General features: G+C 44.1%; 1 protein-coding gene across 37 annotated transcripts in view; it reads left to right on the top strand.

Moving 5' to 3' along the window:
* The window catches only part of Senp1 (SUMO specific peptidase 1), a 58,626-nt gene extending 32,830 nt beyond the window's left edge, over window positions 1–25,796 (top strand). For 17 of the 37 annotated variants that reach the window (XM_087556780.1, XM_087556777.1, XM_087556773.1 and 14 more), the window contains 10 exons: window positions 361–415; window positions 4,801–4,839; window positions 5,794–5,878; window positions 6,431–6,586; window positions 7,863–7,994; window positions 15,739–15,942; window positions 16,684–16,763; window positions 18,334–18,418; window positions 18,901–18,996; window positions 21,663–25,796. In XM_087556780.1, the coding sequence (XP_087412906.1) occupies window positions 361–415; window positions 4,801–4,839; window positions 5,794–5,878; window positions 6,431–6,586; window positions 7,863–7,994; window positions 15,739–15,942; window positions 16,684–16,763; window positions 18,334–18,418; window positions 18,901–18,996; window positions 21,663–21,725 (995 nt within the window). In that variant the 3' untranslated portion in view covers window positions 21,726–25,796. 37 annotated transcript variants of the gene reach the window in all.
* The last annotated feature ends 371 nt before the right edge of the window (window positions 25,797–26,167 follow it).

Raw genomic sequence — 26,167 nt, 5'->3', positions numbered from 1 at the left:
TTTCCTTCTTTTTAATTTCGTGTATCTTCTATCATGGACTCAAGACTTAAAACTCGTGACATGCCTTGTTCCCTAGAAACGGGACGAGGGATCGCAGCAGGCACAGCCTTAGGATAGATGCTGCTGGACAAACAAGCTTGTGTTTCTAAATGGTTCTTTATTTATGAGGCACAAGTAGAGCTCTTCCTCTCTTTTCCGTCTTTAATGGTATCCTTAGCTGCTGCTGTTTGCCCTGTTCTTAATGTTACGCTTTTGATGTATCTATAACGTGACAGCATGTAGAAGCTTAAACTTCCATGAGAGGCGGGTGGTAAGTGCTGGCTTACTAACAATGAAATGCTCTTGTGTTTCTTTGTTTAGGGTCAGACTCTGTGATTTTACTCAAAGTGAAAGAATCTCAGACGCCAGCTTCCAGGTAAACCTAGGGAAGGGTCAGTGGTCACCCCACCCCCACCCCCTGTTCTCTTTCCATCCAGTCTTCACTCTCTTCATTCTGTTGTGCACCATCCCAAGTTGTCCATGCTCTACCCTCCTTGCTGCAGTCACAGTTAGCTTTCTAAAATTCATATCTAATCAATAAAGGCGTTTAATGACCACTTAGTTGTTAAATTACCTGAAGGATAACTCAGTAAGGCAGGATGCCTTAGTGTGATATAAAAGAACGTTTTCACATACACATCTTACATTCCCCCGCACGCTTCCCTCTAATGAGTCTTTATTGAGAACCCACAGTGGTTTTGGTATTGGTATATGGACATCAGGACAGCAGCAGTGACTAAGACTCCCTGTTCTCAAGGAGCTGCATTTTATATAAGGCTACAAATTAGTAGCGAGCAAAAAGTGGTAATTGTCAATGTTGTGAAGAAAAATGAAGGGAGCGACACTCGGATTACAATCCTGTTTACTTAAGAAGGCTGGAACAAGTCTGCGATCAAATGCCGCAGCTGACTGAAGTCAAAGAAGGAACTGTATTTGTTTGGTGGCTTTTATTGTTGTCTTGTTTTTGTTTTTGTGGGAGTTGGGATGGGAGGCGTTGCTTTTTGTTTTGACTCAGTTTGTTTTGCCTTTTTCTAGACAGTTTCTCTGTAGCGTGGCTGTCCTGGAACTCGCAGAGATCTGCCTGCCTGCCACTGCCTCTAGAGTGCTGGCACAAGGGCACGTGCCACTACGGCCTGGCAGGAGCTATGTTTGTAAAAAGATCTTTTTGTATATCTCGATATACTAGACTTGTTGGTTTGTAAATATGGTATATGTTTTTGTCTCAACATCACAGTTTCTTCTGTCTGACACTGGTGTGAATCCAAGTTTAAATGTGCTCCTCCACCTACAACTTCACTTCCTGGAGGTGTGGGCACTCGCTCTCTGTGACAGTCATTCACACTGCTGTCCTCATCATACAAAGCCTTGGCAATCTGCCTACTAGGAAGATAGCAGTAGCAGTTTCTTGGGAGAAGATTGCAGGTGACACAATGTTCTGTCTCAGCCCATCCCCTGCTTGGCAGCGCCATTATTTACTCTGAGCTTTGGGTATTCTACAAAGTTTTCTCTGTTACTTCTTTGAGGAGAACGAATGGTTTGGATTTGTTATTTCTTGCATGGTGTTTAGAGTCAGGTCTGACTTCCGCTTGTAGCTTTTTTGGCCTTCATGTTATTCTGAACCTCGCTTGCCAAAAAAAGTGTGAGCGTTAAGACCTTACTTACGCTGTACTGTATGAAGAGTAACTTACCCTAGGCTTGTGTGGTGCATCCCTGTGACTCGGATGCTTACAGGGCCAAAGCAGGAGGATCACCTCATCCTCCTCTAACGGTGAGTTTGAACCCAGACTAGTTCAAAGGAAGAAAGGAAAACGAATGTATAGTTAAGGCGTTTAGTGCTTACAGATGTATTTCTCTCTCTCTCTCTCTCTCTCTCTCTCTCTCTCTCTCTCTCTCTCTCTCTCTCTCTCTCTCTCTCTCTCATTCTCTCCCAGAAGAAGTTGGTGTTGGCTTTCCTTTATGGAGGATTTCTCCCAGGAATGACCTGAAGGGTCGGTGGAAGGAGAAAAGAGGGAGCTGTTGAAGAGGGAGCTGGAGGGATGAGGGGATGAGTAGTAGTTGTGGCTGAAGCTAAGCTGCTGTCCCAAGGCTGGGCTCATTACGATTAGCCTTTAGGGCCAGCTTCTGGCCACAGCCTCTTACTTCAGTCCACCAGTGAGGACTCACCCTGTCCTTCTGGAATGTGGTGTGCACACCTCTACTTCAGACACTCCTGATTCTTCTGACTGCAGTTCCCATTCTTTCCTTGATCTCTGATGAACTCTTACTTTTTCAGAATCCGATTCAGATGGTAGTTTTTCTAGGTGGTGACTCTGAGCCCCAGATGACATTAGACACTCGGCCTCACTGTGTTTTTACCACTTATATCTTTGCATTAAACCACCCAGTGATAGTTTTAGTGTTATGGGTGTTTAGTAAATAAATCTTTCCTAACAAGTGGACATCCAAGAAAGCTAGAAGGCATTCCTGTGGTCCAAGTACTTGGTTCTCCTTGTTGCTTAACGTGTTCGCACACTGAGAGGCATGAGGAAATGTAGTCTTTGGGATTGGACAGAGAAGACTTAGAATACTTGTTGTCCAGTACAATGTATCCTTCTGGGCCTCAGCATGGTTTTGTTTGGTTTTCCATAAAGTATGAGTAATAATTTCATGTTGCATATTATATTAAAGATTAATTAATATGGAGATCTCATGAGGCTTAGCAATATATAAAAGCACTAAGGCAGTTTTCCTAGGGCACTAGGATCACCTGTGCTCAGAATGCTTGTAGCTCTTCCTGCTGTGTGTAATCTCACTAGAAATGCAATTTCTCTTATAATTGTCCTTCCTGAGCCAACAGATACCTCAGTCCATTGAAGAGAAGTACTTGCCCCTACATTATTCCTTATTCAGCAGTCACGGATCTGCTCTCTAGCAGGTAGTATTCTACTTGAGGAGGATACAGTCGTTTATAAATAGATAAAAATCTGTATTTTCATGAAATTTGTATTTTAATAAGGAGTGCAGACAAATTTATGACCTGTTATGTGAAATCTTGGGTAATTCTTTTTACCTCTTTGCATCATATTATGAATATCTTCTTGTGTTCATTTGGTTGTGTGTCTTTGTGTGTTTGTGTGTCACACTAGAACTATACTGCTACTGGTGATTTCTCAGGCTTTCTGTCTCTCTTGCCCTCTCAGGTGTTTATTGTGCCAAAGGTGACTAGCCCTTATTAACCTAAATGACATTGAGGGGACACAACAGTATTACCAAGTCACAGCCTATAGCCGACTGGGGACTTAAGAGAACTCTAACCACACTGTATTTTACATATCTTGAAACTGAAGCCCATAGAGATGGAGTGACTTGCTCAGAATCAGAAAATGATTTACTTGCTCTGAGGACCACAAAGGTCTCCTTTAGATTCTTGTATTTGCTTCTGTGATAGGTCTTTTAGTTAGAGATTTACAAGGAGGTAAAGCAGTTAAGAGGGAGGAAAGCTGTCGGAACAGTTAACATTCCTGTGACTCCTTCTGTTCCTCACTGGGTTTGTGCACAAGAGCCTGTGGAATGGACTGCCTGTGACCCGTGCAGCAGGGCTGCCCGCCACGTCTCCACCTTAGCTCAGTGACTCCTTAGCCAGTTTGATGTGCAATATTGTGTGGATGGAGATCTTTACTATGTACTAGATCTGATTGGAGATGTGTAAATGTAACTTACTCTCCTGAAGTCAGTGTTGTCTGGGGGCTTTCTGTACCTCTGTCTTGCTAACCTAGGAAGCTAAGCTTCTAGCCTCCATACAGTGTTATCTAGGCTTAAAATGCATTCAGCCTCAGAGAATTGCTACTGATTAAGCTTCCTCTTCCCAGTTCTTTCTGATCTTTGGCTGGCTGGTTCAACTCAAACTCCTCTTCCACCTGACTATTCAGTCAGGCTTTTCTTTCGGCCTTTGAATTGCTCAACTTGCTCTCAAACTAACTCTAACAGTCTTATCTAGTCTTCTGAATTCTTCTCATTCTCTTGCTTGTTCTGTCTTTACCTGTATCAATTTTGTTCTCTCTTCTATCTGAAACTCTCCCAGTAAAAACTGCCGCCCCCCCCTCCTCCTCCCTCTGTGTTGCTCTACTCTCCCTCTCAACTCTATTGTTAAGTAGCTTCCCTTTCCTTTCCTCGTGAAAGTTGGGCATATCCTATTCTGTCAAATCTGTCTTTGATTCTTCCTTTGGCTGCCACTCAATTAGACATCACTTTCAAACATGGGTGCTTCCCCTACAAACTAACTTTACCTTCCCTGTTTGGGATTAAAGATGAATGCTAAGGTCATGTCTGTATTCCAGCCAGAGGGATTGAAGGTGTGTGCTAGGGCTGAGCCGCACCACAGCTAGGACATGTCCTCTAACAGCTGTGTTCTGACTGACATTGGGAAGTCAAGAATTTAAAGAGTTGGTTAAATCTTTTAAGAATTCTGTCATCCTGAATCATTTGGGAACAGTAATTTTCTATCTTAATATGTCCTCTTAAAAGAAGGATTTTTTTTTTTTTACATACGTTATTCTCTCATACAAGTTGAGAGCTAGACTGAACTTCATTCTCCTCTGATCTTTAGGTCATCTTTTTAGTAGATTCAATTAAAATTCAAATTAGTTACTTTGTGTCAATTGGATATTTTTTATTCTATAATTGCAAAGGAGTCTTACAGACTGTTGAAATGATTTTTTTTATTTGTAAAAATGTTGGAATTTCTCCCTAACCCCTTCTGCTTATTTTCTTCCCCACCCATAGTCCTACTTTCTTCCAGGCAGAGCTTTGGATCAAAGAATTGTAAGTTGCTGGTTTTGATACTATGTTTTTCTTCTCATTTCCTTTTCATTTAGGAAGAAATCAAACAGCTAGCTAATTATCCTAATTGTTTTTACTCAGTAAGAAATTCCTATTTGTACTCTTTACCTATTGGGTTTTTAAGATTCTCCTAGAGTTGCAGTATTTAGTTTTTCAGATTTTATTTACTTTTATTTTATGTGTGTCAGTGTTTTGCATGCCTGTGTATGCATCTTGTACATGCAGTGCTCACAGAGGCCAGAAGCAGGTGTAGGATTCCCTAGAACTGAAAGCACAGACGAACCATGTGCGCTTGTGAGCACGAAACGGTAATAGGAACTGAACCCAGGTCCTCTGGGGTTCTTAACTGGTGTCAGGTAGATTGCTGGCTCTGTATTTCTCAACTATGTAACAGTTGTTAAAGCTAAATTGATTTGGAAAATATTGCAAAAGTAGCTATGTAAAGAATAAAATAAATGCCTTTATCGTTACATAAACTGTAGAGCATCAGAGCATTTGAGGAGTAACTGAAAACATTTAGTTTCAAGGCCAAAGCCTGTTGAGTGTCTGCAGCCCTGGGTCTCTGTAGGTCTCAGTGAGAATTATGTAAGCTGCCACCTTGATGGCGTGCTCTTCCTCTGTGGGCTCAGTTCTGCCTTTAGATGTCTAGAGTAAGGCTTCCCTCTCACCGGTCGTATTAGGAGACATGCTTTTGAAATCGGACTACGTATTTACAAATACCCATAGAAGTCACACTAATTATATATAAATTAGCCCAGTAAAGGTGATAAAACAGTTTAAATTACCATGTTGTCTTACTGTATCCTGACATGTAACTGTGGTGAGGTTTGCGTGGAATTTCTGTGTCTGTGAGCTCCGTTGACCACGGCTGTCTGCTGTGGCAGAGATGTGCTCGGTGCTGAGACTCTGACTGGCTGTGTTGCTTTCACTTCCCAGAACTAGTGTTTATGACTCTCGAGCCCGGGAAAGATTGCGCCAGATTGAAGAGCAGAAGGCATTGGCCCTACAGCTTCAAAACCAGGTAAAACCTCGTAAAACCTTGCAGTCCTAAGACCAAAGTCGGGGCTCGGCAGGTGACAGCACTGACTGTGGAGGAGGACTCAGGCTCCATTACTAGTCCTCAGGGGGCAGCTCCCAACCACCAGCAACTCCAGTTGCAAGGAACCTGGTGCTCCCAGAAGCCGGGTATCACCTGGTGTCCATGCACATTTGTAGGCAAAGCACTTCCCCCTGAAAAGTAAAAATAACCAAGGGGTGGTGGTGCGTGCCCTTAGTCCCAGCACTTGGGAGGCAGACACAGGAGGATCTCTGTGAATTTGAAGCCAGCCTGGTCTACAGAGTGAGTTCCAGGACAGCCAGAAACCCTGTGTCAAAAAACCTAGATAGATACAGTAGATAGGTGAGTAAATGAAGAAATTATAAAATAAATAGCACTTAAAGCTGTGGGGAGGTTACATCCGCCTGAGTGAAGCTGTGTGTATGGACAGCAGCATGGAATTCATGACTCACCTCACAGAGGTCAAATAGCAGACCCCTTTCCTTTGTCCCACTCACTCTGAAGTTCTGTCTCCAGAGACTGCAGGAGCAGGAGCATGCAGTGCTTGATTCCGTAGAGCTCCACCTTCGTGTTCCTCTGGAAAAGGAGGTCCCTGTCACAGCAGCCCAAGAAACCAGGAAAAAAAGTCACCAACTAACTGATAGTGAAGACGAGTTCCCTGAAATTACAGAGGTAAAGGACAACTGAAAATCCCTCCATAGAGCTGCGTGTGCTGGCGAGCGCCTTTAATCCCAGCAGTCAGGAGGCAGAGACAGGGGATCTCTGCATTTAGGCCAGCCTGGTCAGCACAGATGTTCCAAGACAGCCAGAGCTACATAGCAGACCCTGCCTCAAAAAAAATATTTGTCTACAATTGCTTTTTGTTTAGAAAGGATCCTGAGAGCAGTTTCAAATGTAATTCACTAGAGTATCTGGCATTTATATTAGTGTAGCTCAACTTTCAATTGTATTGTGCACCAGTGTTTACTTTTAAAGGTAACTAAAGATTGTTCAAATGGTTATAGGTGCGTTTTTAGCAACTTCAGTGAGAAGATATGTAGTATATTTATATTTTATATTTTTATTTTTAATAATCCTTTTATATTTCAAAAAAATAATTGTTGTTAAGTTTGGCTTGGGAGATTGTGTTCTATTTTGATTATAGTCGGGAATTGAGCCAGACGTTTCCTATATGCTGACATAGGAGATAATTTGATAGCAAATTGTGAGCTGAGAGGTACGATTTCTTTGTTTTCGTTTTGCCTTATTTTTTAATGAGCATACAGAGGAATGGATTTCATTATGACTTTTTAAATATATGCTTTATTTTTATAGTGTTTCTTTTTAAGCAATAGTAATCCATTATGAAAATTTTGGGAAATACTTAGAAGTCTATGTATGCTTTAAAATCTGTTCCTTAATTCGTACCTCTTTCAAAACGTTATTGGACCTGGGTGCAGCTTGCTGCTGGAGTACTTGCTGGCTTCATGTGCACAGCCTTGGTCCTGGGTCCAGTAGGCAGCGAGCACCAGGCTTGTATAGCTGTGCTGAATTCCGTTGTCATGTCTGTGGGAAGAGCAGTGACTGGGAGGATGCCACCGGTACTCCATGGCTGCCGCCGGTACTCCATGGCGTCTTTGTAGCTTTTGTTTCTTGGGAGACCATTTGAATTGGAAGCATAAAGCATAAACCTTTTAAGGGCTTGGAAGTTTGGAGCAAAGGTTGTATCAGTGTTCAGGAAGTGATACAAAATCAAGGATCTAAATGTTGTGTGAAGGGAAAGGGAAGGGCAAGGTGAGTGGGAGGCGACCTGGAAGACCACTGAGGGAGGAGATGGAATGGTGGATCCATGTAAGCTGACCACAGGAACTGGGAGGCAGGTGACTCCGTGATAAACACAGCCTGGGGACTGGTGAGAAACGAGTGTTTTCTGAAACCATTGTGGTTGTTCTTTTCTTTTCTTACTTAGGAAATGGAGAAAGAAATAAAGAATGTGTTTCGTAATGGTAACCAGGATGAAGTCCTCAGTGAGGCCTTCCGCTTGACCATCACACGCAAAGACATTCAGACTCTGAACCATCTAAACTGGCTCAATGACGAGGTAATCTCGCCCTTACTTTGTATGCAAATAGTCTGCAAAACTACGTGGAAACTGAATCAAGGCGTTACTGTTTCTGCAAAGGTGGTTCTTAGAGGCCTCTGTGAGAACTCATGTGGCACAGAGGACCTTTCAGCACAGCCCTCCCACACTGTGCACTGTTACAACTGAATGCTTCCATTCTCCAGTGGGCTTTCACTGCTTACGGTGCCTGCCCCATATTTCCTGTCTGACCGCATGGCCGCCTGAGGGGACTCTGGGATTCTAGGCAGGGACCAGGTCGACTTCCTTCTCCTCTATTACTTTAGGTTACTTACATTGTAAATGATAAGCTTTCTCAAGTAATGTTTATTTGTATGCAGTATTTTCAAAGTTGCTATCGAAAAAATTAAATTGTTTTTATGAGGTTGATATGTAGCAAGGGGGAATGACTTCACCTCCCAATTTCAATTAAGTATATTAATTATGCCATGATCTTTAAATTGATCTGTCTTCATTCTAAACCTTAAAATAGCTGTTTCAGTTGAGAAGATTTATCCCTCTATTACTGTGTGATGTAATAAGTTGGACATCAGGAGACAAGCATAGCATAGCAGACTAAGACACTCCCACTTGAGAGAGCGGATCCCGACCGGGTACTGAGGTTCACTGTCAGCCCTGCCTCAGGCTTGCTAAACTGGATCTTATGGGACTGGAAATATAGAACTTAAGACCATACATATGCCCGTGACATTGATTTCCTCTGGGCCAGCTGAACTGCTCCATTGTCGGTAGCACTGGCTAGTCTATAAGACCTACTGTGCGCTGTGTTTTTACTTAGAATGATAGGAAATGCATGATTTGATGTCTCTGTTAGAAAACTCACTCACGTCTCTTGGCTCCTCGGGTAATGGAATGCTGGATTAAATGAGAGTGTAGAAGAGCTAACTGAATTAAAGAGGAAAACAAAAATCAATAATAATCAAAAGTACCCTCAGATGTTGTTGTTTTTGATGATGTGTGGTCATTTATCATTTCCCATCACTGCTGGGAGAAGAGAGTTCTTCCGAAAGAATTAGAGCCTGTTTGTTATAACTTAGGCAAAACCTAGAGGGCAGCAATGAGTCGGACATAACCTGAATTCTTGCCCCTCACTGTGGCAGGTACCTCAGAGATTACTTACAGAGGCAGCATTCATCAGGACAGACTTTGCTGTGCTGCAGCCCAGCAGAGGCTAGACTGAGCTTGGTGGGAATTACATGATTAGAGTAGATGCAGGGGAGGCGAGATTCCTTGTCTACTGCAGCCCTACCACACCTACATACCGTGCTGGAGGGAGTGCTTTCAAAGCCACAGAGAAGTCCCATCTTCAAGATGATAATGAACTAGTTTAAGAAGCACCAGTTTTAGAGTATCATATTTCTTAGGCTGAAATAGTCACCATCTAATGAACTGTCATAGACACTTAAATTGTGATGTTTAATTTAAAAATACTTAATTCTTTTTCATCAATTATGAATATTCAGTCTTTTGCAAGTACTCAGTGCATTTCAATTCTGTTCTTTCTCAAATACTCTTGTAAATACCCATTTTTGTTTTGTGTGTCCTGCCAGTATTATAGGATATGTTAATTCTCTGCTAAATCAAGTAACTCATAAATTATTCCTACCATTGAAAAATTAATACAGGAAGTGAAAAATAGTCAGATTTTTTTGAAGGAAGTAAATCTTAAGTAGTCCAAAGGAAGAGGAGGAAGGAAAGGAAAAATAGAAAATCCAGGGCCAGCAGGATAGCCAAGCAGGAAAGGGTTTACTGCCAAGGCTGATGACCTGTGTTTGGTTCCCAAGACCCACAAAGTTGGAGAGAACCAACATCTGTAACTTCTCCTGTGACTTCCACTCATATCTGCTATAGTGCAACTCTGTCCATATATGTACACATAGAAATAAATAAGTAATAATAAAGATAAAATCTAAAACTCCTGTATATGGCATGCATGTAAAGCCGTTGTGCTCCTTTTTCCCTGTGTAGTGCCCACAGAGACCAGAAGAGGGGTCTGGGTTCCCTGAGACTGGAGTTACAGACTCCTGAGAGCCACTGTGTAGGTGCTGGGAATTGAACCTCTGGAACAGCAGCAGCCGGTGCCCTTCATTGCTGAGCCAGCTGTCCAGCCCCTTGAACACTGTTTTGTAGATCATTAAATAAATTTAGAAATACATGGAAATAATTTAGGTATTTGTTCAGATAAAACCGGTTTTGCTTCTAAACAAAACAAATCAATATCTAAACATAAAATAATGTAAACAGCAGTTTCCTTACACTGCATGCAGACAGCGCCCCAGTGGTCCTGGGAGAAGGGGGACTGTATATGGAGGTAGAACAAGAGGAGCAGACCATCAGCGAGTTCCAGGATGCTGTCAGGTAGCCTGGGTGCAGGGGCGATCTCAGGAAAAGCAGGGGCTTTTGTGTATTCACGTAAAGAGCCCACAGAAGGAGACAGATGGAGAGAAGAAACAGTGCAACAGGAAGATGCATGCCATAACAGGTCTCACTCAGCCAATGAGAGTCCAGTCCAGTGATGTAGACAGCCGGGTGGGAGAAATGCAGTCGGAACCCCGGATCTTACTTTAAGCCGAATAGTAGGATCATTTTTAGAAGGGGCTGGGATGTAGTTCAGTGGGTACAGTGCTTGGCTTGCATGCCTGAGACCCTGGCTTTGCCTGCCAGCACAAGAAAGGAAGGAAGGAAGGAAGGAAAAGAAAAGAACTAAATAAATGAGTTGTTTTACTTTCTCTTTGAAATAGGACATAAAATCTGCATCTTAACTGGAAATAATCATCGCCAGGAACCTAACCTGGGCTGGTGGCTACCATACTGGGTAGGCGTGAGTGAGAACACGCACTGAGTAGAGGTGGTTAGACTGGAAAAGAAAGCTAAGAAGCGTCCTTCACTGCACACTGGGGACTGAGCCCAGGAGGTGTGCGTGTGTTAGCCATGTGCTTCGTAGTGAGCCACATGACAGCCATTCTGAGTGTAAGGATACAGATAGGGTTACAGACTAAAGGGTGGGAAAGTTGTATCCTGCAAACACGGATAAAAAATGTGAGTCTGTTAATATTATACAAGAGTCATTCTGGAGTGAGGACTGTTGGCAGTAATAGTAATTTCATAGCAATAGAGAAAGCTTCGCAGCCTAAATAAGTACACATTTTAATAACACATTAAAAACGTGTGGAACTGGAAGGGGGAAACACAAAGCTGTGCGTCCTCAGGGACTTGAGCACTGTCTCTCAATACTGATAGGACAATACAAGCGCAGCCACCCGGTGTGCAGAAGCGCTCACTCAGCCCGCAAGAACCTAGTCTCCACCCATACTAAGGACCAGTTTACATGTGTGAACAGGGAACTGGCCAGAAGATATAGCTGGCCTTTTTGGTGGGGTGGGGGGTGTGCTTTGCAAGCTTATACTAATTATTACCAGTTATTTTCCAAGTAAATACTAGAATATTGGAACGTGGTATTTGTAACTTCACCTGGGAGGGAAAGGTCATGGGGGCAGTCTCAGCAAATGTGAGAAGAGCTTGCTGAAGGAGGAATTAAGGTAGCACATCCATGACAGACAAGTACGCAGCCAACCATGTGGGTACCGTTCGGAAGGAAGCTTCGTCTTCGAAGAGGAAGAAGCCTTTCAGGCTTCCCAGCACTTCAATAGCCTTGGAGGTAGAGACAGTATTGCTGCTCGGTTGGTTGTGGGAAAGTAAAATAGGTTGGCTAAGGAGGTACTATGCAGAGTTGAGGTCTAGAGCTGGGGCTCATACCTTTTAGTCACGACTTCTGAGTCTTAGACATAGGATGTAGTAGAAGCCGGGCCTAACTCACTCAGTGTAAAGCTGCTTCCCAAGCACAAGACTCTGGGTTAGGTCCTCGGTACCACATACACCAAGTAATGGAAGTGGGGCGGAGGATAGGGTTAACAGTGGTCATAGCTGCTCTTCTCTCCGATAGATGGACCCTAGTAATGCTCGGTAGAGAGGAAGCAGCCCACAAGAGTTAACACTGGGAATAGGTAGTTCTTCATAGGGAAGAAGACATTATCTGTGTAAGAGGGAGAGACTGAGAAGCAGAAGACAAGTGGATAAGTGAGTATCCATGTGAGTGCAGCCATCAGAGGGAAGCTAATGCTTCCTTCCACACCCCTGCAGTGTTCCCCAGACTCCTGATAACCAGGATGCTATGCACGGTCATATGCAAAGTAGTAATTATTCTCCATAAATAGAGGCGTTGCCTGCCTGTCCTTACAACACATTAGCAGTACTTCTGAGTGTTTGTTCTTGGATTTACACAAAAGATGGCAAAGTCATGTATGCAGTATGGAAGCTGCGTCTTTATCTTGGTAAGGTGGTCTCCGGGCCATAATAGTCAGTGCTGCTGTTCGTTGTCTTGTGTCAGTGTCTTCTCGGGAGTATTAGCATGCCCGAGACTGTCTAGGACAAGCAGTGTGGTTCAGAGGAGCCGTGGAAGAGCTGAAAACTTAAGCAGCACGTTATTGCTAGGGAATAGGACACGTCTAGATTTGTCTGGCTTATTGGGCAAGAAAAAAAAGATAGATACCAATGATCACTTATGTCATGGTAACATCACAGAAAAAATCCTCATCCCTCTCCCCAGTTTTAATTTGAAAACCCTGTAAGATTCTCTGGGGCTGAGGAGATGGCTCGGTGTTTTAAGACCACTGGACGCTCTTGCAGAGGACCTGGGTTTGCTGCTCGGTACTCATGTGGCAGCATAAGTCAGAGGGAGCTATGTGCAAGTGGACACAGACAGACATTCAGGCAAACACTGATATGCATAGGTGTGTGTGTGTGTGTGTGTGTGTGTGTGTGTGTGTGTGTGTGTGTGTGTGTGTGTGTGTATATAGAAACAAAACACTGTAGAATTTTTCTTTAAAGAGAAGGTTCTTTCCAGCTTCAGGCTGGCCACTCATCAAATAGAGTATAAAAGGAACAAAAACATCGCAAACAGTTTTCCTGTCCTAGACAAGGCCACACAGACAAACACATGCTTGATGGCCAAGGCTCTTCAAGGAATAGGAAGGCAGTTTCTTAGGCACCAGCAACCACGGGCAGCCACCATTGCCTGCCAGAAAGGTGGCAAGTGGACTGACCTACAGTGCTTGTCAGATGCCTCTAGTGGCAAGACAGACAGCAAGACCCTGAGCCACTGGACTTTCAGCCCCTTATTTCAAAGGAGATCTAGGACCTGCTGGGCTAAGAGACCCTTGTGTGTCAGAGCTCTTGCCAGTGGAGAGGGAAGGGACCGTTGTTTTCATAAAATACAAGCAACTGCTGTGGCATTGCTCTCTTTCATCTCGAACACTGTGATCCCGTCTCTCATTTCCCTGTCTTTCATCCCAAGCCTCCTCTGCAGGATGGCACATAGGATCCCTTTGTAGCTTGCTTTGAGCATGACTGTCTTACTGAACCATGGCACTTTTCTTCACTTACGGAGAGAAAGACTTGCGTCTAAACTCAGCCTGGATATCAGATTGCAGCTAATGGAAGGGGCTGTCAAGGTCACCAAACTCCCCCTGCTGGGACATAGGGAAATGGGAAGGAGCCTGTATCCTGCCACAGAGTGGCTAGTAGTGGGAAGAAGCCATTTCCCTCCCCACAAGGAAAACCTTGGATGAAGGGGGAGACACAGCAATGAAAAAAGATTCTCTGTTCTCCTCAGCCTAGCAGTCTTGTGCAGTTGGTGCTTTCTGGGAGTGAAGTAAAACCTGACTATGTCAAAACTTGGCCAGCTTTTAGAACTTTTTCCTTCTGAAAACCAGAATACTTAGGTATAACATGTTAACCCTTCCCCCTGTCTTTCTAAACTTCAAGCTAATGATTCCAAAAGTAATGACTCTGTTAGACACCTAGGAGAGAAATACCTGCATGGCTTCTGTGCTTGACTATCCGTCTCTCCCTGCCCGTGCTCTCTTGACCTTCTCTTTAGTCCTCATTGCTTGGTAAAGTAGATACCCTAAGTGCCCCTGGGAAAAGGCTGCTGCCTGGTTATCTGCCTATATACTGTACCTTTTGATACACTGAATACATAACTATAATATATATTTATAATCTATAATATATAAATATAATATGGATAACATAGTAGACTAAGTAGATTCTCCCCACATCTCTGAGAGGAAACTGATCCATTCCTTTTGGTTAGTTTTCTCTCAGTAGAGATTATAGTTTACGATCTTGAGATCTGTGTTTGCCTGGGCAGATATGCCTGCAGTCGTAGCTGTTCTCACAAATGGAGGTGTGTCTTAGGAGCACTAGTTTTTGGCAGTTAAACTGATCACTTAGATTTGAAAACATACCATCTGATTAACTTGATTCCTTTTCATTATTTAAGAACCAGTTAGCCACAGTCCTCTCCTCCTTCAGGACGATCGCACAGTGATCAGAGCTGCAGGCAGAACAGTGTCTTCAGACCTGGCCCATCACCTTAGAGCCTTAATTGGGTTTCCCTGAAGCTGCCTTGGTGTCTGTATCTGTAGCCCTTTCTCTGGTCTAGGCCATGCTTGGCTGTATTCCTGGCAGGGTTCCCTGCTGTGGACAGTGGCTCACTGCTCTGGCATCCTGGTGTGTAAATATTTGTCAAAGGACAGGGGCATTTTCCCATTCCTCAAAAAACATTCTGAAAAATGTGCCTGTTTTTATAGTCATATTTCCAAGCTGTGGCTCAGTTAGCCCATTCATTCCTTTCAGTTGACAGACACTGGCTTGGCCTTAGCTATCCACATAAAGTAAGTATGCTGTAATTTTTGGCCTAATAACTTGTAAGCTTTAGGACCAGGACTCTGAACCTAAAGGAACCATAGACAGCACAGTTACTGTTAAGGAGGACATTGCTTTGTCGACAAAGAACCATGCATCTCTTCTATTAAACATTTTAATTTATCATATTCATGCTTGATACTGAAGAAGGGGTGCAGTTAACAGCTGAGAAAGCTGAACATCTCGACTCATCGTGCCCGTGACTTCGTGGGTTCCTAAGAGAGGTGCCGAGCTGTTGCAGGCATCTGCTTAGCTCATCTCATGGTTTTCTGGTCACAGATCTGCATGAAACCTGGGCAGTTCGCACTGCTCGTGCTGAGGAGGCTTCAGGTGTGGCGCTAGGCTCTCACTGTACAGACTGTAACACGCATTCGAGCCTTCGACTCCAGCACTCAGGTCTCAAACAGGATATGTACCACAAGTGAGAAGCTACCGTGGGCTTCATAGTGAGTTTAGGACAATCTGCTACAGAGTGAGACCCCGTTCAACAAAGGCAGGGAGAAGAGGAAGGAGAGGGAAAAGGTCACGGAGGGAGAGGAAGGAGAAAAGAGCAGAGGGAGAATAGACCTGAGCCCCAGATCTACTTGCTCAACACAACACTGGAACAACTCACTGCCTTCCCTCGTCTCCCTTCTCTGAGCCTCATCTTCCCCCTGCCCTCCAGTTTTCTCCTGTCCCGGCCAGCATCTGCCTATCTGTTCTGGCTGCCAGCAGTTAACTTAGTTGCGTGATACTTAAGAAGTATGATTAATAAAATGTTTATATTAAGGAAAAACTGGATATTTTAGAATTATCTGTTGAGGCATTCACTGAGTTGGTTGCCATCCACAGCATAACATAAACATATGTTAATGCATACGGATTGCTCAGTGAACAGCTGCTCTTTCCCTACCGTGCTACTATTTAGACTGTTGTAATGTGTAATGTCTTCCTGCAGATCATCAATTTCTACATGAATATGCTAATGGAGCGCAGTAAAGAGAAGGGATTTCCGAGTGTACATGCCTTTAATACCTTTTTCTTCACTAAACTCAAAGCAGCTGGTTATCAGGCAGTGAAACGCTGGACAAAGAAAGTGGATGTGTTTTCTGTTGACATTCTCCTGGTGCCCATTCACTTGGGTGTGCACTGGTGTCTGGCGGTGAGTAGCTCCTTGGTTTTGATGACACGGAAAAGGAATCTACATAGACAACACAGAGGGTCATTCGTTCTGTATCTTTGCTTGGTTATAGAAGGGAGAGGTAGAATTTAATGGTGATGACTTGGCTAACAGTCAGGTAAACCAATGAATTTCCTACTTAGAGTAGGAGATGCTTAGATCTGGAAGCTACAGGTCATCCAGCCCCCTCAGGTGAGACAAGGGGACAAGCATGTTTGTGATGCCACCAGCTTCAGCTTCAGATGCTATTTCCTACCCAGCTCTGGCTTGCCTTGTGCATGTGGGGATTTAGCATTTCTGTGGCTCTGGGAGCATGGATACATCAGTTTAATGTTAATAAGAGTTGTTGTGTATTCTGTTTTTAATTACATTGGAAAGATATCAATCCAAAAAATGAAATAAGATAAAAAAGACAGACCCAGAATCTTGTCACCATCTTTCTTCAACTATGCCGATGACCTTATGGTAGTTAGTTTTCTTTGAATAATCATGGAGAAACAGACATGCAGAAAAAGATTTTTAGGACAATTAATAGGCCACTGATGGTCGTCCCCAGTGCCAGCCACTCTGTGTAAATAAATAACCCACTTGTCCTTCAGCATAGTGTAGTGCACACATTCACCACGCTGCTCCCAGTCTCACAGAAAGTCTGGGGAGAGCTCAGGGGCCAAGGGAGGGACAGCTGATGTACAGTCGTGTCCTCACTGGTTTGTCTTGTTCCAGGTTGTAGACTTTAGAAAGAAGAGTGTCACCTACTATGATTCTATGGGCGGAGTAAACAATGAGGCCTGCAGGATCCTCTTGTAAGTGCAAATGAAGGACAGAAGAAATGTTTGTTGCTTTCTGTCTTTCCAGCAATTAGACACATTATCTGAGAACTTTGGAGACAGGATTAATGGCACCGTCACATCCGTATAAATGTATATTTTAAATACTGCAGTGTATTATGAGGGCAATTGCTGTCTCAACACACTGAAATATAGAGTAACTATATCACAGAAATGCAGTCAGCCAGACTTATTTAATTCAGCTTTCTGAAATTTTAGATGAAAAGTCTCACAGAGATGACTACTTAGGTCATACTACTTAGTGGCTCACCTGGAAATTAGAAGGCAGATCTCTTACATACCATTTGCTTCTCTTTGTAAACATGTGTTCCTTGCTCTGCAGCTAAGGCAGGGGATCTGTCCCTGGAAAGTGAGCGTTTGCTGCCTGAGAAGAGTGCTCTTGGCTAGGGAGAGGCTCAGAGGTCAAGGCTTGTTGTGCAAGTACCGCAGTTTGGACCTCCAGGGCTCACATAAATGCTACGTGTGTGCATGGTTCCCACTTAACTCTAGCTTTGGCAGGCAGACACAAAGATCCCCAGAGCAAACTGGCTATCAAGACCAGTACTATCAGTGAGCTCTGGGCTTGATTGAGAGACCCTGCCACAATGAGTAAGGCTGAGTAGTGATGGAGAATGACTCCGTATGTATACCATGCACACACTCATAGCCACGTGTGTGTCAACACATGCACATACATACCACACACATGCATACCACAGCACATATACATGAATATTGGGGAGGAGTCCTCTCTGTGAATTCGTACTGTTGTTTGTGGTCTTTTTTTTTTTTTTTTTTTTTTCGGAGCTGGGGACCGAACCCAGGGCCTTGCTGTTTGTGGTTTTGAGACAGGTTTTCTCTTTATAGTTCTGGGTGTCCTGGAACTCATTCTGTAGTAGACAAGGCCAGCCTCAAACTCAGAGATCTACCTCCCTCCCAAGGGCTGGGATTTAAGGCATGTGCCACCGCTGCTTGGTATGAATTTGTACTTGTTAAATTGTTGGTTTGGATTGAACTTTTGCATAAAGATCCTACTCTACAAATGTTAAAATTCATAACCAGGGGCTAAAGAGATGGCTTAGCAGTTAAGCACACTGACTGCTCTTCCAGAGGTCCTGAGTTCAAGTCCCAGCAACCACATGTTGGCTGTAATAGGATCTGATGCTGTCTTCTGGTGTGTCTGAAGAGGGCAACTGTGTACTTACATAAACTAAATACATCTTTAAAAAACATATATACCCTGATACTGCTTGAGACATTTTAATAATATATATAATTTAATAATAAGTTGATAACTTTAAAAGGGCCATACAAACCAAGAAAAATAAATTTAAAAATGTTTCTTGGGAAGATTAACAGACTAGAGAACTTTAGAAAGAGTATTACCCATCAGGAATATCAGAAGCAGAGGTCCTGTCCCTCCTGGCAGGTTGGCTGCTTGTGCAAGTCTGAAGGGTTGTCTTCTGAGGATGGCCAGCCCCATTCTCTGGGTGGCAGCTGCCGGCAAGACGCACACAGCTCATCTCCATCTCTTCTGATCCTTTAGGCAATACCTAAAACAAGAAAGTGTCGACAAGAAAAGGAAAGAGTTTGATACCAATGGCTGGCAGCTCTTCAGCAAGAAAAGCCAGGTATGTTTCATGTTGATGTCATAGAAATCTTTAGAGCTTGGGGGGTGAGGGGGTTAGTTACTGTCGGATTCCCATAGACTTTCTAACTTCAGCTCTCTCTGGTTTCTCCAGATGAGTTATTTGTGGGGAAACTCGTGTTATGTTTCTTGTGTAAAACTTTTCTAAACATCGAGCCTTTTTGCTGAGATTTTTACTCCTTTGAAAAATACTTGTTGACTATTTGATCCTTAGCAGAAGGACCGGTTTCTACACCCTTAGGTGCCATGAAAACCTGAGGTAGTTCCCTGTGTGACTAATATGAAATTAAAACAACACAAGGGTGGGACTAACATGCTACATTTTTTAAAACCACCTTCCCCCTTAAACTTTCCTTTATTGTCTTAAATAGGAGATCTAAGGTCATGTATTCAGAATTTAGGGAAATGGTGTAAAATTGATGAAGAAGTTTGCAGATCACTGTGTTGTTGTTGTCGGTCTTTTAGGAAATCCCACAGCAGATGAATGGAAGTGACTGTGGAATGTTTGCTTGCAAATATGCCGACTGCATTACCAAAGACAGACCAATCAACTTTACACAGGTGAGGCAGGCCTCCAAGACAAAACCTCTGCCTTGCACACCCAAGCTGTAAAAGCTGATTACCTCTCTGCTGTTCTGTGGGGCCTCTGTCCTGAGTTTTACGTACCTCGGACTGTGTCTCATAGCACTGCACAAAAGGAGACAGTGTTGGTCCACACCCCAGGTTACCATTGTCACATATGACAGCAGCTGAGTCTTGGGTTAAGAAGAAAGCTTTGTTATCTATCCATCTCCCCCACCTACCTCTAACCTTATAGGAAACACAACACTGGAACCAGAGGAATCCTTCTTCAGTTCTCCTCAGTTTAGCATTTAGGTTTGGGAACAGACCCAAGTAAACCTCCCTGTGTACTTTACACACCACCTTCCCCGACCCCTTTGTCAGTGCCACTGGTCAGTTTTATCTTAGCAGGTAGTTGGTCATTTTTCTACCTATCATCCTGAACCTCAGAGGATCGAGACTACAAATTATAGCTTATTCTGATAAGTTTGATACGTTTGCTTCTGTTGGAATCAGTGTCCTGTCTAGATTTTGTGTAAACTAGGGCTTCTTAAACATGTTCCTCTTGCTGAGGCCTGAGAGATCTTGGTGATTTAAGAGCACTATAGCTGCTCTTCCAGAGGACTGGGTTCAGTTCTTAACATCCACGTGGCCTATACAGCCATTGGTAATTAGAGTTCCAGGAGACCTACCACCCTCTTCTGGCTCCCACATGTGCCATGGGATGCACATGGAACTCAGACATGCATGTAAGGAAAGTGTTCATACAGATAAAAATGAATCGGTCCTGAAAAGGAACAAAACTTACTACTCATCTTCATCTGGAAAGTTTTAACATTGCCCTAGATACATACATATATTAACTAGATAAGTAAAACATACACTTATAATAACTAAACTTACTTTAAAACAGGTCTCTCTATACAGGGTATTTTACAGTTGGTTTCTACACAAATGAAACAGATGGTTTTGGTTTTGTATAAAGACTTGAGTTTCGCTGACTTTTTTTTTTTTTAAGATTTATTTACTTTCTGTATATGAGCACACTGTAGCTGTCTTCAGACACACCAGAAGAGGGCATCAGATCTCATTACAGATGGTTGTGAGCCACCATGTGGTTGCTGGGATTTGAACTCAGGACCTCTGGAAGAGCAGTCGGTGCTCTTAACCGCTGAGCCATCTCTCCAGCCCTGGCTGACTCTTTAGTGTTACAGGATCTGGCGGGTCCTCATTGTTTCCAGAGTGGTTGACTGTCAGCAGTGCTGAGAAGGCTGTTGCACAGAAGTAGTGCTGGCTGGGAGTAAGGTGCATGTGGAAGTCAGAAGACAATCGTAGGAATTGTTTCTCTTTCTGCCCGAGTCCCAAGGGTCAAACTTACATCATCAAGCGTGATAGAAGTTTCTTTACTCACTGAACCATGTCACTGACCCAGTACAATACAAAGGTAGGCCAGGCTGATGTCACATGCTGAGGAGTGATGATAGAAAGGTACTAAAATTCTGTTTTCATAATTAAACTACTTTGTTTCTGTCAAAGCAAAAAGTGTTATATGTAAGGAACAAGGCTGCTGTTCATAATGTGTGGTGGCTAAAATCTGAACCGGGTGTTTCCAGAGCGCCAGCTGATGTGCCTCACAGATCACACGGTGCCAAGTGTGCTTTGTATACTTGAGGCACGTCACGCACCTAGGATTCATCATATGTTTGAGCCTGAATTAATTTCTGGACATGGTGTGTTCAGAAACCTTTTACTGTTCTCAGATTTTTCAGAGTGCTCATATTCAGTTACAAATTCCGATGCCTAGGTTGGAGAGACGGCCCAGGGGCTGCTCTTCCAGAGGTCCTGAGTTCAGTTCCCAGCAATTCAAGACCATCTGTAATGAGCTCTGATGCCCTCTTCTGGTGTGCATGAAGACAGAGCACTCAGACATTAAATAAATTCATCTCTTTAAAAAACACATTTGGGGCTGGAGAGACGACTCAGTGGTTAAGAACACTGACTGCTCTTCCAGAGGTCCTGAGTTCAAATCCCAGCAACCACACGGTGGTTCACAACCATCTGTAATGGGGCCCGATGCCTTCTTCTGAAGACAGCTACAGTGTACTCGTATAAATATAATAATAAATAAATCTTATTAAAAAGAAAACATATTTAGATGCTCATATGGGGTCACTGCCCCGAGTTTAAGAAAACCCTTGAAAAATCCTGGCACAGTGGCACACACCTTTAATGCCAGCACTCAGAAGCAGCCCCATCTCTATGAGTTAGAGGGCATCTTGGTTTCCATAGAGTTTTGGGCCAGCCAAGGACAGTGAGAGACTGTCTCAAACAAAACTAAATTAAAAATTAAGACACAGATTTAGACCAAACTGAAGTTCTCTTACTTCTCCAATAAAGTATTTTTTGATTTTTGGCCTTAGTCTCATCATAAACATAAAAAATTTGATAGGCACCATTCTCAAATTTCTTGGGGTTATTAGGTAGTGGCCTGGGGATTCGAGATGGCGCCCACTGTAATTTTTAGGGCATAGAGCAAAAATTGTAGTAGAGAGAAGCAATGGAAGAAAAGGCGGTGTGAGTGAAGACACGCAGTTTGAAAGAGCGAGCAGAGAGGCCACGCGTAGAACTGCCCACACGTGAGAACTAAACCTCTCTGTTCCCTACAGCAACACATGCCATATTTCCGGAAGCGAATGGTCTGGGAGATCCTCCACCGGAAGCTCTTGTGAAGACTGTCTCAGTGAGCAGACACTGAGCGTGTGGGGGACCAGCCTTTGCCATCGACAGCCAGAGAGCTTGGAGACAGCCGCTCCTAACCCCTGTTCTGTACAGCCCTTGGTCCTGGGCCAGACCAGGCAAGACGCACTCACAAGCACACCTGCCTTCCTTTTGTATCTCAGATACTATTTTTGCAAAGAAACTCTGGTGCTGTGAAAGGGGTGAGGGACATCCCTACTGAAGAGAGAGGCTGCTTTTCACTTCAGCTCTGCCGTCTTGTTTTCCAAGGGCTCCAGCCTCACTGAGTCCCTCATTAGGAGTCCAAGGAAAACTGGGGAAGAATCTTGGTTTCATGTAAACTCTTGTTGCTAGACCTTACCGAGAAGTAGGAAAGGGCACGGCAGCAGGTAGGGTAAAACCACCAGCGCCGTAGTCATACACGCAGTCCCTAGGATGCAGGGTCACAAATGGAACTGTGAACTGGACTCTGAGGCACACGCTTAAGTCCCCTCCTCCAGAGCCTTCCTATTTATGTGCCCTCCATGAAACTGACTGCTTCTCCTCAAGGCTGTTTCCTCACTGGTCGAGTCCCATCCTGAGCACACTGCACAAGCCCCGGCAGACCCTAAAGCCTCGAGCAGGCCTTTCCTCACAGGCGGGGGTTGCATGTGCAAGCAGGCCGTGCTGTGGGGAGAGCCACCCAGGAGTGTTGAGTGCAGCAGCCAGGGCCCAGCTTCACTGCTGCCTGCTGCTGACCAAGAAGCGGGACTTCAGTGGTCAGAGTCACATGCCAGAGTTGGATGAGTACAGGTCTAGGGTGTCTGTGGCTAGTTAGTTTAAATATGTTTCTAACCACAGAGAGTTTTATATACATATATACCTATATGTGTGTATACATACATATATATACACACACATAAATGTGAAATATATATTTCACAGGGATATGCTTTTAAAAGAAAAAAAGACTGAATGTGTTCACCATTTAGTCTGTAGGTTTATTTTCATCTTTCAAACTCCAGCACACAGAGATCCCAGCAAGCCCTGTTTATGGGCATTTGTAGATTTCCTAAGAGTATTTTGAGACCTGGATGAATCTGGTTTAGGAGTAAAGGTTATCAAGGTAAATGACATTGCCAGCTGAAGAACGGGTGGAGCTTAGCTTGATAAACTTGAGGTTTTTAAACTGCTCTTTCCTTCGTTGTTTGTAGCACCTCTCCCGCCCTCGCAGAGCTCCTGAGGTGAGATGGTGAGGTGACAGTGCCAGTGTCGTTTTGTACTTAAGTTCCACTACAGGGACTTTTTCTACTTTGTGTATGGTGACCGGTAGTTTTCTATGCAGTCTTCTCCCCGCCGCCCCTGTGCCCAGCCCTTCCAGCACTGTGCTCTCTCCTTGGGCTTAATTGGAAATTGTACTCTGTTTTATACCAAGCCTGTTTAGTACATTTTTCTATGTTTTACCACAAGTTACAATTTGAAAACAACAACTATTTTTTTTACTACGCCATTGTTAAATGAATGTTCGGTCTCCACTCCAGCAGCCTCCCTCCCTGCATGTTGGGGGCCGGGGCCTGTACCTTAGTGTTTCTCTCTCGCTGCTCCTTCCTCACTCCTCCTCCCTTTTCTCTTGATTTTCCATAGGAAATAAATAGCTTTCTGTATATGAGTTGCTGGGCCCTTTCACACTCTCTCTAGAGCACTGGCACAGACTCAGCGCAGGAGTGGAGAACACTGCTGAACGCTGGTCCTCGCTGACATAGGCACAGCTCACACAGACCTGATCGAAAGACAGACAGACAGCTTCTCAGGCCTTGCTCACTCACACCCCGGGCTCTTCACAAGATGGTTCCCACTGTTTGTTCCTTTACACAGAATCTGTTTTGTCTTCCCCAGAGACTTTTTGTATGGACCAAAGCAACAAATACTCATTGCCATGGACAACAGAGTGTGAGGTGTACAACAAAAGCACTTTGTGAAATAGAGTTGTCGAGCCAGTCTGAGGTTGGCTCCCTTTCTCCGATGCAGTTTAAATAGGACCAGGTAAAAGCCAGTGATCCCAAGACCACTGTCCTTCCCAGGAGTAATAGGAGTAAGTAAGTCAGACCGTGACGGGTGGCCTAATGGGAACAAGTACAGACTTGCACACAGTAGGCCATCCTCAGAGAGCCAGCTAAGAGGAGCAGGACAAGGATCTGAAAACTCCTTCAAGTCAAGAGTGAGCGAATGGCAATGACAAGACGGAAGCTGTGTGTATTTCATGGCCAAGGGCATGCTGCCAGTGTCTTGTTTGACCTGCTCTAAACAGAATATGCCTGTCGTTCTCCCTTTCTGTCCCTTTCCCCTATGTTCCATGCTCATAGCCGTCTCCCCTCCCCTATAAAAGGGATATCTGAGGGAGGATAAGCACTACAGGGCGGTTACAGACTCCAGCAACCCCAGCAGTCATCCCTGCAGTGTACACAGAGAAAATGAGATGATCCTGCCCTTTGCAGAACATGTGCTATGATGTGTGGAAGCTGCATCCTCTTGATCACTTAAGATCCATTGTGACGCGCAGGAGTCCTGTGTAGGGTTCAGTGTGAGTACTTGTCCACAGACAGCCTAGAGACTCGCTGCCCATTCACTCTTCTGTGAGGACTACTACTAGTCCTTAGACTGCCTCAGCACTGCTTTAGCATTTAGTGGTTCAAGGGGACAGCAGATGACCCAGCAAAATGTTCCAGCACCACCACCTGGTTTCCCACACCCATGGTGCAATCTATCATCAGTGGATGGAGAGAGCATTCTTCAAAGAGCTTTGTGTTCGAATCTCCACCTCTGATCTTCCCGTGTCATCCTCCCAAGCTCCGACCGAAGGTCAGAGTAAAGAGAGACTGACATCTTACGGTTTCCTTGCTCTACCTTCAGTAAGACGCTCTGAGTCAATGTCGAAGGTCAGGTCAGCGCTACCTCGGGTGTAGAATTAGAACTACACAAGAGTCTGGCTAAATGCAGCGTGCCTAGTAGGCCGGCTGCGGGAAGGCAAAGGTGGGAGAGTGGTACCCGAGGGGAACGCAGGCTCCATTCTTCGCAGGCACATTCAGTTCTTGTGTAAGGACCCACTAAGTATGTGCACCGAAATCTGATTTAAAGCTCTCCCTGGTCACACTATCTATGGCCTGACTTCTCCCTGTTTGTCTTGTCATCTGCTTTTCTCACAGGGGTGGGGCCTTTCAGGGGAGGGGGCATGGAACTGCCAAGCTGAGGAGAATGGATTGGTGCTGTTTTTCTAGCCAGGATTGCAAGCATCTGTATTCTAGTCTGGAAAGAACAAGACAGACAGGGCTCGTTCTCCGAAACATTTCTTAAGAATAACAGTGTTGCAAGGGTGCGAGGAGACTTGATTATTTGTCATAACTTCCAAATACTGTAGGCTCAGAGCGCAGATCCTGACCTCCAACAGTGTTCTCTTGGCCTTTAACAGAAGCACCTTCCTCATCCCATGTTCAGCAGGTTGCAGTGTGGGGCTCTCAGGCTATACCCCAGAGGCTTATCAGAACATCTTCTTAACTCTGTGGGTAGCAGGTTCATCCTCCACCCTTTTTATTGACAGGGATGCATGCCCCTTGCACATTCAGATGGTGGGTTCCTTTCTCTTTGTCTTGTCCTATAAAGGCACTTGCCTTACTTGAAACTCATGGAAAGCTTCTGTCTGAGGGTTTCGTAAGTGTGAGGTCAAGCACTAGACTTTGGAGCCCTGAAGGGTGAGAAAGATGGTTTAACAAAGGAAGTACAAGCCACTGTGTCCTCAGGGCCTTACAGTCTGTAAGTTTATAGTTTGCCTGATTTGGAAGGCTGAGTAAACACAGACACACCTTTTCAAGAAAGAATACAAACTCATTAGCACATAGTTCAGAATGAAGCTGAAGTGTGGGGGAAAGGGCAGAGGTGGAAATGTGTCAGGGATGATGTCGCCTTTATCTGTATATGTGACTCCCTTGGGTTTTTAAATTCACTTATTTAAAATAAATTCTGTGGATTTTGCTTCTGTGCTTTGACTGGGAACTCCCAGGACTCAATAATATATTTGTGTGTCTCTGAGACTGTTCTGTCTCCTCATTTATATGAGAATATGAAATACATACATACATATATACATACATATTTTAAACATAGATAACCTGCCCCAAACTGTCTGCTGATCCACACTGTACCAGTGGTTGGATCCTAGTATGCTCTGGATCTCTGAACCCACGCCTTAACCAAGAGACTGAATGCTGTTCATTCATTTTATTCTGCATACCTGAAAGTGAAGCCTGGAACAAATAACATGCAAATCTGTGGCTTTCTGGTGCTTTAAAAACTAAACCTGGCTGCAAAGACTGCCAGGGAGCTCTCGAAGCCAAGTGTACCATCAGACTCCAGCCGACTCTGCTAACTGCACCCTGTCTCGTCGCCTTCCTGCCCCCCTTTC

This window comes from Rattus norvegicus, chromosome 7, assembly GCF_021556685.1.
Source record: "Rattus norvegicus strain SHRSP/BbbUtx chromosome 7, alternate assembly SHRSP_T2T, whole genome shotgun sequence".
Taxonomy (NCBI): domain Eukaryota; kingdom Metazoa; phylum Chordata; class Mammalia; order Rodentia; family Muridae; genus Rattus; species Rattus norvegicus.
This window is presented reverse-complemented; position numbering and strand designations above follow the sequence as displayed.